The sequence below is a fragment of the Heterodontus francisci genome, chromosome 2, assembly GCF_036365525.1.
Source record: "Heterodontus francisci isolate sHetFra1 chromosome 2, sHetFra1.hap1, whole genome shotgun sequence".
NCBI lineage: Eukaryota > Metazoa > Chordata > Chondrichthyes > Heterodontiformes > Heterodontidae > Heterodontus > Heterodontus francisci.
The window spans coordinates 205,829,526-205,842,790 of record NC_090372.1 but is presented as its reverse complement, the minus strand read 5'-3'; the positions used below and the strand labels follow the sequence as shown (position 1 = coordinate 205,842,790).

The 13,265-nt window shown below is 44.9% G+C and overlaps 1 protein-coding gene across 1 annotated transcript in view; it reads right to left on the bottom strand.

The window, feature by feature from the left end:
• Window positions 1-3,432: 3,432 nt before the first annotated feature.
• Window positions 3,433-13,265, bottom strand: part of LOC137350511 (nuclease EXOG, mitochondrial-like) — a 48,960-nt gene continuing 39,127 nt past the window's right edge. The window contains exon 6 of the mRNA XM_068015177.1: window positions 3,433-4,261. Within this exon, the coding sequence (XP_067871278.1) occupies window positions 3,800-4,261 (462 nt within the window). The 3' untranslated portion in view covers window positions 3,433-3,799. The remainder of the gene's footprint in view (window positions 4,262-13,265) is intronic.

Here is a 13,265-nt window from a genome sequence, read left to right as displayed (position 1 = left end):
GGACAGCTATAAAGGTGGGCTAAGAGGAGCGAGTCGAAGTGACTTAGCAGTTGGCAGGAAAAAAGACAGAAGAGCCAACTGTATAACAGCCCCGAGAACTAATTTTACCTGCAGTGCCTGTGGAAGAGTCTGTCACTCTAGAATTGGCCTTTATAGCCAGTCCAGGCGCTGCTCCACAAACTACTGACCACCTCTAAGCGCTTACCCATTGTCTCTCGAGACAAGGAGGCCAAAGAAGGGAGCTTGCTGTGCACAAATTGACTGCCACATTTCTTTCATTACAACAGTGACCACACTTCAAAAAGTACTTCATTGGCTGTAGAGTTATGGGACTTCTAAGCTTGTGAAAGGCTCTATGTAAATGCAATTTATTTTCATTTCATGCAGGACTGAGTGAGTTGAGGCCCGAAAAAGGAATCCTGCGAAGCAGCCAATTGAAATCCTGATCCACGTACAGAAGAGGTTTTAGCTACATAGTTACAGGTTTGTCAGGATTCATCTGTTGCATGGATGAAAAATGAACGGCAGCAGCAGGAGGGTGGGGGTTTGCTTCTGACCTTTAAAAGCACCTGCTTCAATGACAGCCCTAGGGAAAGCCCTACACTTGTCCTCTACAATGAATACTATGCCGGGGTCAGACAGTCTCAAGGTCTGGCTCGGGCAGCAGTAGAATATAGTGCAGGCTTCCCCAACTGTGAATGCTTAAAGCGATATGCACAAGACTTCAGCTCGCTGGGAATGGCCAAAGGGATTGTAATATCATCAGCGTAGCTTAGAAACTTCAATAGGACAGGAATGTCACACTAGAAGCAAGGAATGCGAATACTACCTTAGGCTCAAGGGGAACTACTCCCTTCTTTATATAGTTCGAGAAGAATGTTAATTTATTGCTGTTTTCTGCTAGGTGGGTTCACGTAACATTGGTAAGTGCAATTGTGACATAGTTGGTCAAAATAAATGATGCCATATACTTTTAGCTCCTCTATTATCTAGACCTTTACAGCACAGTAGGCCATTCAGCCCTGAAGCTGTGCTGGTACTCTGTAAAAGCTATCCATTTCATCACATCCTCTTTCTCCATATCGTTATAATTTTTTTTCAAATGTTTATTGATTTCCCTTGCGAAAACTATTATGAGTTCTGTTCCCACCACTGTCTCTGCTGGTGCATTCCAAACACTGACAACTGGTGCCTTAAACAAACCTCTCCCCTCGTTCCTTTAGTGGCAAGCTTAAATGTATTGACCTCTCCAATATCTCAGTCACTTGGGTCATTCTTCATGAGTGAGCTGAGACAGCAGAAAGGGGAGGCCATCTGGCCTGAGGGGGCACCATTTGCAAGCCTATTTCTGGCCTTGAGGGAACTTTAGACACATATATTTTATAACTGGTGCCCAGTGGATAATGATGAGAAGCAGAGTTCCGAGCTCAGGGTGCTAATGCCAAATCCCCAGCTAAGATCAGTGAACTTAGTATGGACCAGGGATGGAGCCTTCCAGAGAAAAAAAAAATTCCCGCGATGGGGCCATTACTGGCAAAACATTTTTTGCTAACTCCTAGTTGCCCTGATATGACTGAGTGTCTTGGTAAGGCACTTCAGAGGGCTGTTCAGAGTTAACCATGTTGGTGTGGCACTGGAGTCGCATATAGGCTAGACTGGGCAAGGACAGCTGGTTTCCTTCCCTAAAGGATATTAGTGAACCAGTTTTTTTTTTTACAACAATCCAACAGCTTCAAGGTCATTTTTTTAAAAAAATGATACCAACTTTTATTGATTCCAGATATATTTAAATTGAATTCGAATTCTCAAACTGCCTTTGGGAGATTTGAACTCACGTTCTCTGGATTATTCTGTACCGAAACCTGGGACCTTCTTAGGCTTTAAGGGTCAGTTGGACACCAGGCAAAATATTCATGAGTAGGACTGAAAGCATGGTCTATTTTTGACCACTGCTTGAACTCTGAAAGCAGATTAAAGCCTTGTAAAGTTCACGGAGGTTGTTTAAGTCCGTTTTTTGATCTGCATTTTGTTTGCAGATGGCAGCTGTCATGGAGGAAGCTGACAGCCAGTGTGCTCCACATCACTAATGTGCAGTGGCTGGTTATACATACTCCAGAATCAACCTTCCTGGTGTACTTATCAAGGGATCACTAAGTTGATTATACTGGTAAACAATAAGCACCGTAGAGTATGAACGGGCATTGCTTTTCACAAAGGAATGCCCACAGCTCCTCTTCCGTCTACCATCTGTTGTGCGATGTGGATGTACTGTTCGTTTTTTTGCAGGACAGCCCAAAGATACCGGATTTCTGGAGCCGGGGGATTAAAAATTAAGCCTGATTACTTGTATCCAGTGACATAAGGAATCCAACATTGGCAATTTTAGATCCTGCTTTCCTTTGAGGCTCGAGTCCGTGAAAAAGAAGAAACTCATAAACCTGGGGCTTATCAGAGCAAATGATGCATTTCTCAAAGGACAAATCGACAAAAGGCCCCTTCTTCTATTGGTTGAAATGCTTAGCCCTGTAAAGAGATCCTTATGAATTGAAAGACAGCTTTATACAATGATATAGTGAATATTTGATACAATTTTCAATGCAAAGAGTCACGTAAACATCATTTTTTGTTTTTGGGTTAAAGTGGAAATGATTGCCTACCTGCTATAAAGCAAAGACTCCTATAATGCCCAGGCTGCAATATGAATGTGACCATGCAGGAAAAACTCTGAATAATAAAGCAAAATAAAATGACTGTATTTTTGTTTAATGGCTGGGATAGAATCATAGGAGGAGGCCACTCAGTCCATTGTGCCTGTGCCTGCTGTTTGATAGAGCTATCTTATTAGTTCCACTCCCCTGCCCTTTCCCCATAGCCCTTCAAATATTTTCAAGTATTTATTCAATTCCCTTTTGAAAATTACTATTGCATCCGCTTCCACTACCCTTTCAGGCAATGCATTCCAGAGGACAGGAGCATAGTGGTTGGACAAGGGAGCAACAGTAACGCAGAGAAACTGAGCAGAGAGGGGCGTCAGGGAAATCTGCAATTACCATGAATTTCAATCCGAAGCCAAGTTCCAGGAAGGAGGTGCTTTAAACAACAGAAACCTGCTGACTGCACGTAGTGCAATGTAGCAGTGCCGCAAGATCATCAACATCTCTTTCTGGTGGCAGTTTGTTTTAAAGATTTGTCTGTCCAGGCCACAGCATGCTTTGTTGATGTGCTGCACTATGAAATACTGGGATACAGATTCGCCCACATTAGTTTCCACATAGTGCTTCTATTCATAATGGGAAGTCTAGCTTAGACAGTGTTAGTGAGAAATTCCTCTCATCTAAGGAATGGTACAAGGTACAGTGTAACAGTGCAACAAAGAATATTTTTAAGAAGTCATATAAGGGGAGGGGGGGAACTAAAATAAGGCACCAGCTGTAAAAAAATAAAATGCAAAACTATATTTAGCTCATCAGTCCATAACTAGCTACATCTAATGGTAGTACATAACCACATGAATACATAATCATGCATGCCATACATCAGTACATATTGGTATAAACTACTTATCATTATGTATCCACATATGTTGTACACAACACCGCGTACTGTACATCAGTATCTAATAGCACATAATTTGTCAGCGTAAATGCCACATACCCTACGTCAGTCAGTACGTAACGTCACATACTATACGTTAGTACGTAAGCGGACACAACATATATCAGCATAACCACATACACTGTATGTCTGTGAATAATTGCATACATCTCATGTCAGTGTATACTAAGGATTTCTACATGGTTTAACCACCCTTGGCTGCTCCGCTTTCCCTTGGTTCCTTCAATTCCACTTCCTGCTTTTTCTTCTGGTACAGATTCTGCAGGTACTCATCCGGCTCAATCCCACTCTCCCGGAGCTCAGCCATGATTTTCTCCAACCTGTGCAAAGTTCCAGCATTTTGCACTTTCCGCCCGGCAATGTACAGAGTAAACTCCGCAAAGTTCAGCAGCTTGCAGGTGTCCATCACACAGAGATCGTGACACCATTTGGCTTTGGCCAAGGCTGGGAAGAAAGTGACCCCAGACATCTTTTCCAGGTCCTCTAGGTCCATTTGATATTCAGACAGCTGGTGGTCAAAGCCAATTGGCCTATTGGGCACAACAAAGGCTCCCAGAGCCAGCAATTCGGATGACGCATTGCCCTTCTGTGCAAGAATGACTTTGTACAGATGTGTTGGTACAGCAACTTCATTCTTCCCTATCACCTGAACGTAGATACAGTGATACAATGACAAGAATGAGCAATGGACAGAAAATTGGACGTCACAGATAAAAGAAAAAACACAGTGGCTGGAAAATTTCAATGAAACAAAAAAAGGCTGGAAATCACAGCAGGCCAATTGGCAGCTGACAGGGAAAGAAAGGTTAACAGTTAAGGTTTCCTTCAAAAGCAAGTGCAGCAGTTAAACCACTTCTTTCTCTTTCATCTGCTGATCAAACTGCTGTTTTTTTTTTAATTACTTGGCAACAAGTAATTTTTTGATTTTATCTTGCCCCATTATCACTCCTCTATCATAAGGTCTTGGCCACACTTTGCAGCAAAAACCTGACCCAGGACATCCTCGAGCTTTAGGTATGCCAGTTGTGGCTTTTGCTTGGGTCAGTAGGTTGAGGTGCAGGTTGTCAGCTTTTGTTCCATGTTCCTTAATCTACAGTAACATCCCATTCAGGAACCAATGAAATGCGGTCAGCTGTGGCTCAGTGATAGTACTCTCAACCGAGTCAGAAGCTTGTGAGCTCAAGTCCCGCTGACACGCCAGTGCAGTAGTGAGTGAGTGCATTGTTGGAAGTGTCGTCATTTGAATGAGACGTAAAACTGAGGCCCCATCTACTCTCTCAGGTGGACAGGGAAGATTCCATGGCACCATTCCAAAGATCGGGGGAATTCTCCCTTGTGCCCTGGACATTATCTATCACACAACCAACATCATTTAAACAGTTTATCTGGTAATTATTACACTGAGTTGGTGGAACCTTGCTGTATCAAAACCATACAAATTTTGGAAGAAATATCATGTGAGACACAAGGTTGGAATGTACAGGATCAGGAATAATCAGTGTTGCACTCTGGCCAGTGCCAAACTTAAAAAAAAAACACACTTTGCTCCTCATGCCCTCAATTGACTCTTTCACCAATAGCTATCTTGAACGTACCAAGATTATCTGCTTCGGCAGTGTTCACATATTGAAGCAGTTGCATCTGAACTTGCATATTTTCTTTCGAACATTCTTTCGACAGATGCATAATGATTGTATTTCAAACTACACAACACACAGCATCAATCCATAGCCCAGCTTCAACAACCAAAAAACAACTTCACCCTTTCCTCTTAGAGCAAGTTTGGAAGGTTGCCAGCTCTGATTCCACTATCCCCATTAGGACTGGGGACTTGGTTAGTTTTAAACACACCAGAAACAAATGCAAAAGGATGCTCCTTTTACCCACACAGAGAACGCTCACATTTCTATAACTCCAGCGATATTTCCCGTCACAATTCAGGTTTATTAATTATTAAAAACTTATGTTATATGTGCAGCCCTCACTGTCTGGCCCATGAAGCCCCCATAAACCAGTTTTCGTTTGCATTTCTAAGGGTACAGTTTACGATTTAGCTCTCCCAGTGAAGAACTGCGTACCAAAGGAGCACATGTTCTCTTCCACGCCCAATTTCTTGTGTAAGGTTTTCCAGTCAGTGCCAAATTTGAGGCAGTTTTATGACCATTAGGAACTTAGTTGAGACTGCCCAAACTCAATTTGCATACAAAGGAAGATAGGAACAGGAGTAGGCCATTTAGCCCCTCGAGCCTATTGCGTCATTCAATGAGATCATGGCTGATATGCAAGCTAACTCCATGTACCTGCCTTTGCCCCATATCTTTTGGCTAATAAAAGTCTATCAATCTCCATTTTAAAATTAAGAATTGATCTAGCATCAATTCATCAAATAATGCAACACTTAAGAGCAGGACAAGAGACTTTCTGGCTGGACAGTCAGTGCTAAAGTTAAAAAAAAATACTACACTATACTTTACCCCTAATACTCCTCAATCACGACTTAATTGTTCAGACGGAAGCTTCTACTTCTCAGATCAAGTGGGAAGCTCAGTGAGTTAGACAGCTACAAGACACACTCTGCTTGCAATTTGAGCTGAGCCGAATGACAGCTAGATAGATTTGATAATTAGATCATTTGTGCTGTATGGAGGGGAGGCCCATGGCTGGTAATATTGTCTTTACATCAGTCTAATTATTCAGTTAAATGGCATTTCAATTTATATCAACACATTCTATGTCACAGGAGATGACAACAGGTAGCCTCCAGATAAGCTGTGCTCTACTGGTGCAGAAGCCAACTGCAGCAATAGTAACTACAAGCTGTCAAAGTCTACACAGCTTTCCTTCGACGTTATGTACTGAAAACATGGCTTGGCTCAAAACAGGGGATCTCAAATGTAAAACACTAACATGACTAATTTCTGTTGGTGAAACAAGGCAGTCGCATATTACAGCAGGTTTGTGCATGCTGCTACTGTATTCTATAATTCATTAAATCTGAGTGATGATTTTGCCTTCTTTATGGTATCTATGTAACTCAGTAAACTGAGACTATGTTGTTCAAGGTTAGGACTCCAAATGTGAACTAACTGCAATCTGACCTTTAGCTTTTCATTCGCCCTGCCCTCTCTGCCCCAAGTCTCAGTCACACATCACCTGCAGCCAAGATTCAGACAGGTGGAGCTGACATTCTCCTTAGCAAACGATCCTCCAGACTAGCTACCAACACATAAAAGAACATGATGATTGCTGCAAAATGGGAGGCGCATCCTGTCAGATGGACATAAATAAGTTTATTAACAAAACTAGTATCATATTTAGGGAAATACATTCTACAATATAAGCAAGGCCGCTGCTTTGCAGCGAAGGAATAAATCAAATTCCACTTTTATTACAGGGTGCTTTAGGGATCACATTCATCAAATCCATCTGCTTATAGTTAGGCTCATTGGTATAAGATAATTGAATGTCACATTCTCTGCTCAGTTTTATTTCAAATGTGGTAAGACACGTGCAGTCACACAACTTTTCCACAGAGGGAGATAATGGCAGCTCGACTGCAATATTGTCGGTCATTCGACACAAGAAGTGATGAAGGAAAGAATCTGAAAATGTAAAGCTTTGAGGAACTAGATTCTGAACAAAATGAGGCTCCTGAAATCATTCCAGATACATGTGTCAGAAAAGATTGCTGTCCAGGATAAATCCAGGATGTCTGCAGGCCAAGAGGAGTAACAGTCAACTCCAGTTTAACATATATTAGAATTAGAATATTACAGCGCAGTACAGGCCCTTCGGCCCTCGATGTTGCGCCGATCATCTGACCTACACTATTCCATTTACATCCATATGTCTATCCAATGACCACTTAAATGCCCTTAAAGTTGGCGAGTCTACTACTGTTGCAGGCAGGGCGTTCCACGCCCCTACTACTCTCTGCGTAAAGAAACTACCTCTGACATCTGTCCTATATCTTTCACCCCTCAACTTAAAGCTATGTCCCCTCGTGTTTGCCATCCTCATCCGAGGAAAAAGACTCTCACTATCCACCCTATCTAACCCTCTGATTATCTTGTATGTCTCTATTAAGTCACCTCTCCTCCTCCTTCTCTCTAACGAAAACAACCCCAAGTCCCTCAGCCTTTCCTCGTAAGACCTTCCTTCCATACCAGGCAACATCCTAGTAAATCTCCTCTGCACCCTTTCCAAAGCTTCGACATCCTTCCTATAATGCGGTGACCAGAACTGCACGCAATACTCCAGGTGCGGCCTCACCAGAGTTTTGTACAGCTGCATCATGACCCCGTGGCTCTGAAACTCGATCCCCCTACTAATAAAGGCTAACACACCATATGCCTTCTTAACAGCCCTATTAACCTGGGTAGCAACTTTCAGGGATTTATGTACCTGGATACCAAGATCTCTCTGCTCATCTACACTACCAAGAATCTTCTCATTAGCCCAGTACTCTGCATTGCTGTTACTCCTTCCAAAGTGAATCACCTCACACTTCTCCGCATTAAACTCCATTTGCCATCTCTCAGCCCAGCTCTGCAGCCTATCTATGTCCCTCTGTACCCTACAACACCCTTCGACACTATCCACAACTCCACCGACCTTCGTGTCATCCGCAAATTTACTAACCCACCCTTCTACACCCTCATCCAGGTCGTTTATAAAAATGACAAACAGCAGTGGCCCCAAAACAGAACCTTGCGGTACACCACTAGTAACTAAACTCCAGGATGAACATTTGCCATCAACCACCACCCTCTGTCTTCTTTCAGCTAGCCAATTTCTGATCCAAAGCTCTAAATCACCTTCAACCCCATACTTGCGTATTTTCTGCAATAGCCTACCGTGGGGAACCTTATCAAACGCCTTACTGAAATCCATATACACCACATCCACGGCTTTACCCTCATCCACCTGTTTGGTCACCTTCTCGAAAAACTCAATAAGGTTTGTGAGGCACGACCTACCTTTCACAAAACCGTGCTGACTATCGCAAATGAACTTATTCTTTTCAAGATGATTATAAATCCTGTCTCTTATAACCTTTTCCAACATTTTACCCACAACCGAAGTAAGGCTCACAGGTCTATAATTACCAGGGCTGTCTCTACTCCCCTTCTTGAACAAGGGGACAACATTTGCTATCCTCCAGTCCTCCGGCACTACTCCTGTCGACAATGACGACTTGAAGATCAACAACAACGGCTCTGCAATCTCCTCCCTGGCTTCCCAGAGAATCCTAGGATAAATCCCATCTGGCCCAGGGGACTTATCTATTTTCACTCTTTCCAAAATTGCTAACACCTCCTCCTTGTGAATCTCAATCCCATCTAGCCTAGTAGCCTGAATCTCAGTATTCTCCTCGGCAACATTTTCTTTCTCTACTGTAAATACTGGCGAAAAATATTCATTTAACGCTTCCCCTATCTCCTCTGATTCCGCACACAACTTCCCACTACTATCCTTGATTGGCCCTGTTCTAACTCTTATCATTCGTTTATTCCTGATATACCTATAGAAAGCCTTAGGGTTTTCTTTGATCCTATCCGCCAATGACTTCTCGTGTCCTCTCCTTGCTCTTCTTAGCCCTCCCTTTAGATCCTTCCTGGCTAGCTTGTAACTCTCAAGCGCCCTAACTGAGCCTTCACGTCTCATCCTAACATAAGCCGCCCTCTTCCTCTTGACAAGCGCTTCAACTTCTTGAGTAAACCATGGCTCCCTTGCTCGACAACTTCCTCCCTGCCTGACAGGTACATACTTATCAAGGACACGCATTAGCTGCTCCTTGAATAAGCTCCACATTTCGTTTGTGCCCATCCCCTGCAGTTTCCTTCCCCATCCTACACATCCTAAATCTTGCCTAATCGCGTCATAATTTCCTTTCCCCCAGCTATAATTCTTGCCCTGCGGTATATACCTGTCCCTGCCCATCGCTAAGGTAAACCTAACCGAATTGTGATCACTATCGCCAAAGTGCTCACCTACATCTAAATCGAACACCTGGCCGGGTTCATTACCCAGTACCAAATCCAATGTGGCATCGCCCCTGGTTGGCCTGTCCACATACTGTGTCAGAAAACCCTCCTGCACACACTGGACAAAAACAGACCCATCTAAAGTACTCGAACTATAGTATTTCCAGTCAATATTTGGAAAGTTAAAGTCCCCCATAACCACTACCCTGTTACTCTCGCTCCTGTCGAGAATCATCTTCGCTATCCTTTCCTCTACATCTCTGGAACTATTCGGAGGTCTATAGAAAACTCCCAACAGGGTGACCTCTCCTCTCCTGTTTCTAACCTCGGCCCATACTACCTCAGTAGACGAGTCCTCAAACGTCCTTTCTGTCGCTGTAATACTTTCCTTGATTAACAATGCCACACCCCCCCCTCTTTTACCCTCTTCTCTGTTCTTTCTGAAACATCTAAATCCCGGAACCTGCAACATCCATTCCTGCCCCTGCTCTACCCATGTCTCCGAAATGGCCACAACATCAGGATCCCAGGTACCAACCCATGCTGCAAGCTCACCCACCTTATTCCGGATGCTCCTGGCGTTGAAGTAGACACACTTTAAACCAAGTTCTTGCTTGCCAGTGCCCTCTTGCGTCCCTGTAACCTTATCCCCTACCTCACTACTCTCAACAGCCTGTACACTGGCACTGCAATTTAGGTTCCCATTCCCCTGCTGATTTAGTTTAAACCCCCCCGAAGAGCACTAACAAATCTCCCCCCCAGGATATTGGTACCCCTCTGGTTCAGGTGAAGACCATCCTGTTTGTAGAGGTCCCACCTACCCCAGAAAGAGCCCCAATTATCCAGGAAACCAAAACCCTCCCTCCTACACCATCCCTGCAGCCACGTGTTCAACTCCTCTCTCTCCCTATTCCTCTCTTCGCTAGCACGTGGCACAGGCAACAACCCAGAGATAACAACTCTGGTTGTTCTCGCTCTAAGCTTCCACCCTAGCTCCCTGAATTTCTGCCTTAAATCCCCATCTCTCTTCCTACCTATGTCGTTGGTGCCTATGTGGACCACGACTTGGGGGTGCTCCCCCTCCCCCTTAAGGATCCCAAAAACACGATCGGAGACATCACGTACCCTGGCACCTGGGAGGCAACACACCAACCGTGAGTCTCTCTCGTTCCCACAGAACCTCCTATCTGTTCCCCTAACTATGGAGTCCCCAATGACTAATGCTCTGCTCCTCTTCCCTTTTCCCTTCTGAGCAACAGGGACAGACTCTGTGCCAGAGACCTGCACCCCATTGCTTACCCCTGGTAAGTCGTCCCCCCCAACAGTATCCAAAACGGTATACCTGTTGTTGAGGGAAACGGCCACAGGGGATCCCTGCACTGCCTGCTGGTTCCCTCTCCTTCCCCTGACGGTAACCCATCTACCTACTTCTTTTACCTGAGGTGTGACTGCCTCCCTATAACTCCTGTCAATAATCCCCTCCGCCTCCCGAATGATCCGAAGTTCATCCAGCTCCAGCTCCAGTTCCCTAACGCGGTCTGCGAGGAGCTGGAGTTGGGTGCACTTCCCGCAGATGCAGTCAGCAGGGACACTCTTGGCGACCCCTACCTCCCACATTCTGCAGGAGGAACATACAACTGCCTTTACCTCCATTCCCACTATTCTAGATTCCCAATAAATCTACTGAAAAACCAAACGAAAAAAAAAGTCAAAACTTGTTCGCTTAGCAATCCGACGGACTGAAGTTTTAAATAAAAAGCTTACCTTATCAACACCCTAGAGTCCTTTTTTTTTGGTTAGAGGAGGAGGGTGGGTGGGAGACACTACATGTGTAGTGTCTCGGGTACTGCCACTGCCCAAATAAATACTTTTCCCCTACCCAGCAGTCCCCGGTCCTCCGAAACAAAAAAGGGATTAACTTGTAACTTACTGAAATTGACCGCTCAGCTGAAAGTCCGCTCCGCACCCCGTTCTATCAAGGCTGCTCCTCGCAAAAGACAAAGATTTTAAAACTGCCCAAATAAATACTTTTCCCCTACCCAGCAGTCCCCGGTCCTCCGAAACAAAAAAGGGATTAACTTGTAACTTACTGAAATTGACCGCTCAGCTGAAAGTCCGCTCCGCACCCCGTTCTATCAAGGCTGCTCCTCGCAAAAGACAAAGATTTTAAAACTGCCCAAATAAATACTTTTCCCCTACCCAGCAGTCCCCGGTCCTCCGAAACAAAAAAGGGATTAACTTGTAACTTACTGAAATTGACCGCTCAGCTGAAAGTCCGCTCCGCACCCCGTTCTATCAAGGCTGCTCCTCGCAAAAGACAAAGATTTTAAAACTGCCCAAATAAATACTTTTCCCCTACCCAGCAGTCCCCGGTCCTCCGAAACAAAAAAGGGATTAACTTGTAACTTACTGAAATTGACCGCTCAGCTGAAAGTCCGCTCCGCACCCCGTTCTATCAAGGCTGCTCCTCGCAAAAAGCGAGGCCTGTTACAAAGGTATTAGAAACAAGATAAATTGCATAGATGTATTGATGAATAGGAAGATCTGAATTGTCGACACGAGATGAAATTTGACCCTGCAGGAAGATGGGCTGTACCATGGGACTAGTTGTTTTGGCTCCACCGGGGCCGGGAATGGAAGTGGGCAAGTTTGGAATTTTGTGCCGCAGGCTGGCGTGCTGGTTTCCAGGCTCCATCCGGCCCCAGGGCCATTTTCCCGGAGGCGGGATGGGGGGGTGGGGTGGGGGCAGGTAGCCAACTGAGCTTGTTAATGGCCACTTAAGGTCAATTGGCAAAGGCTGACTGAGATTTTCTAATCTGCCTCCAGATCCCCACAGCCACCTGGAGGCGGACTCCCAGCAACAGACCCAGGGTTCAATGCTCCAGGCAGGCTTAGAGGCCCTTCCTGCCTTCCTGGGTTCAGCAGCAACCTCAGGCTGCCCTGTGGATGGGTCCTCCTATTAGCCCTCCAGCTTCGAAAGCCTGCCTGCCATCCTTAATTTGATTGCAAGCTCACCCTCTGGCCACTAATTGGTCAATTCAGGGAAAATCACAGGTGAGTGACTGTTTCCCATACAGTGCAGGTTTCTGACCCCTATTTGAGTTTGTCGCCGGGGTCCTGAAGCCCACGGGAAAATCCTGCCTATGGATGGAATTGGAGAATGAACTCTTCACCTTCTCAAGTACTTTCCCACTGCTGCTTATGGACTGCATTGGCCCCATTAGATGGGCAGGCAGTGAATCTCACAATTTGCTTCTGAGTCCAAATTTATTTAAATTCAGTTTATTGTCTGCTTTCTCTCCAGAGGCCGATGGCACAGAGCCAACCAATCTAAACACTGACCAACACTGAATCAGAGGAGGCATTTATGGAGATCATTTTCTCCTCTTTTACCTCACCCATAACTCTTTGGAGGCACAAGTGGAAACTTCAGCTGTCACTCGATCACTTAGTCCCCATTCCTGTTAGTACTGGGACAGACTGTACATCCAAGGCCCTGTCGCTCTGAAGTATTTTGATGACATCTCCATAGCCATGAAAGCTTCATCTGACTGATGTAGAATCCAGGCTCTGGCATTTGATGAGTGGGAGGAGGATCCTTCTAATGGCATCAACACTATCCTTGGATCTTTTCCCCACACCAGCAGTAGCAGCATATCTCCT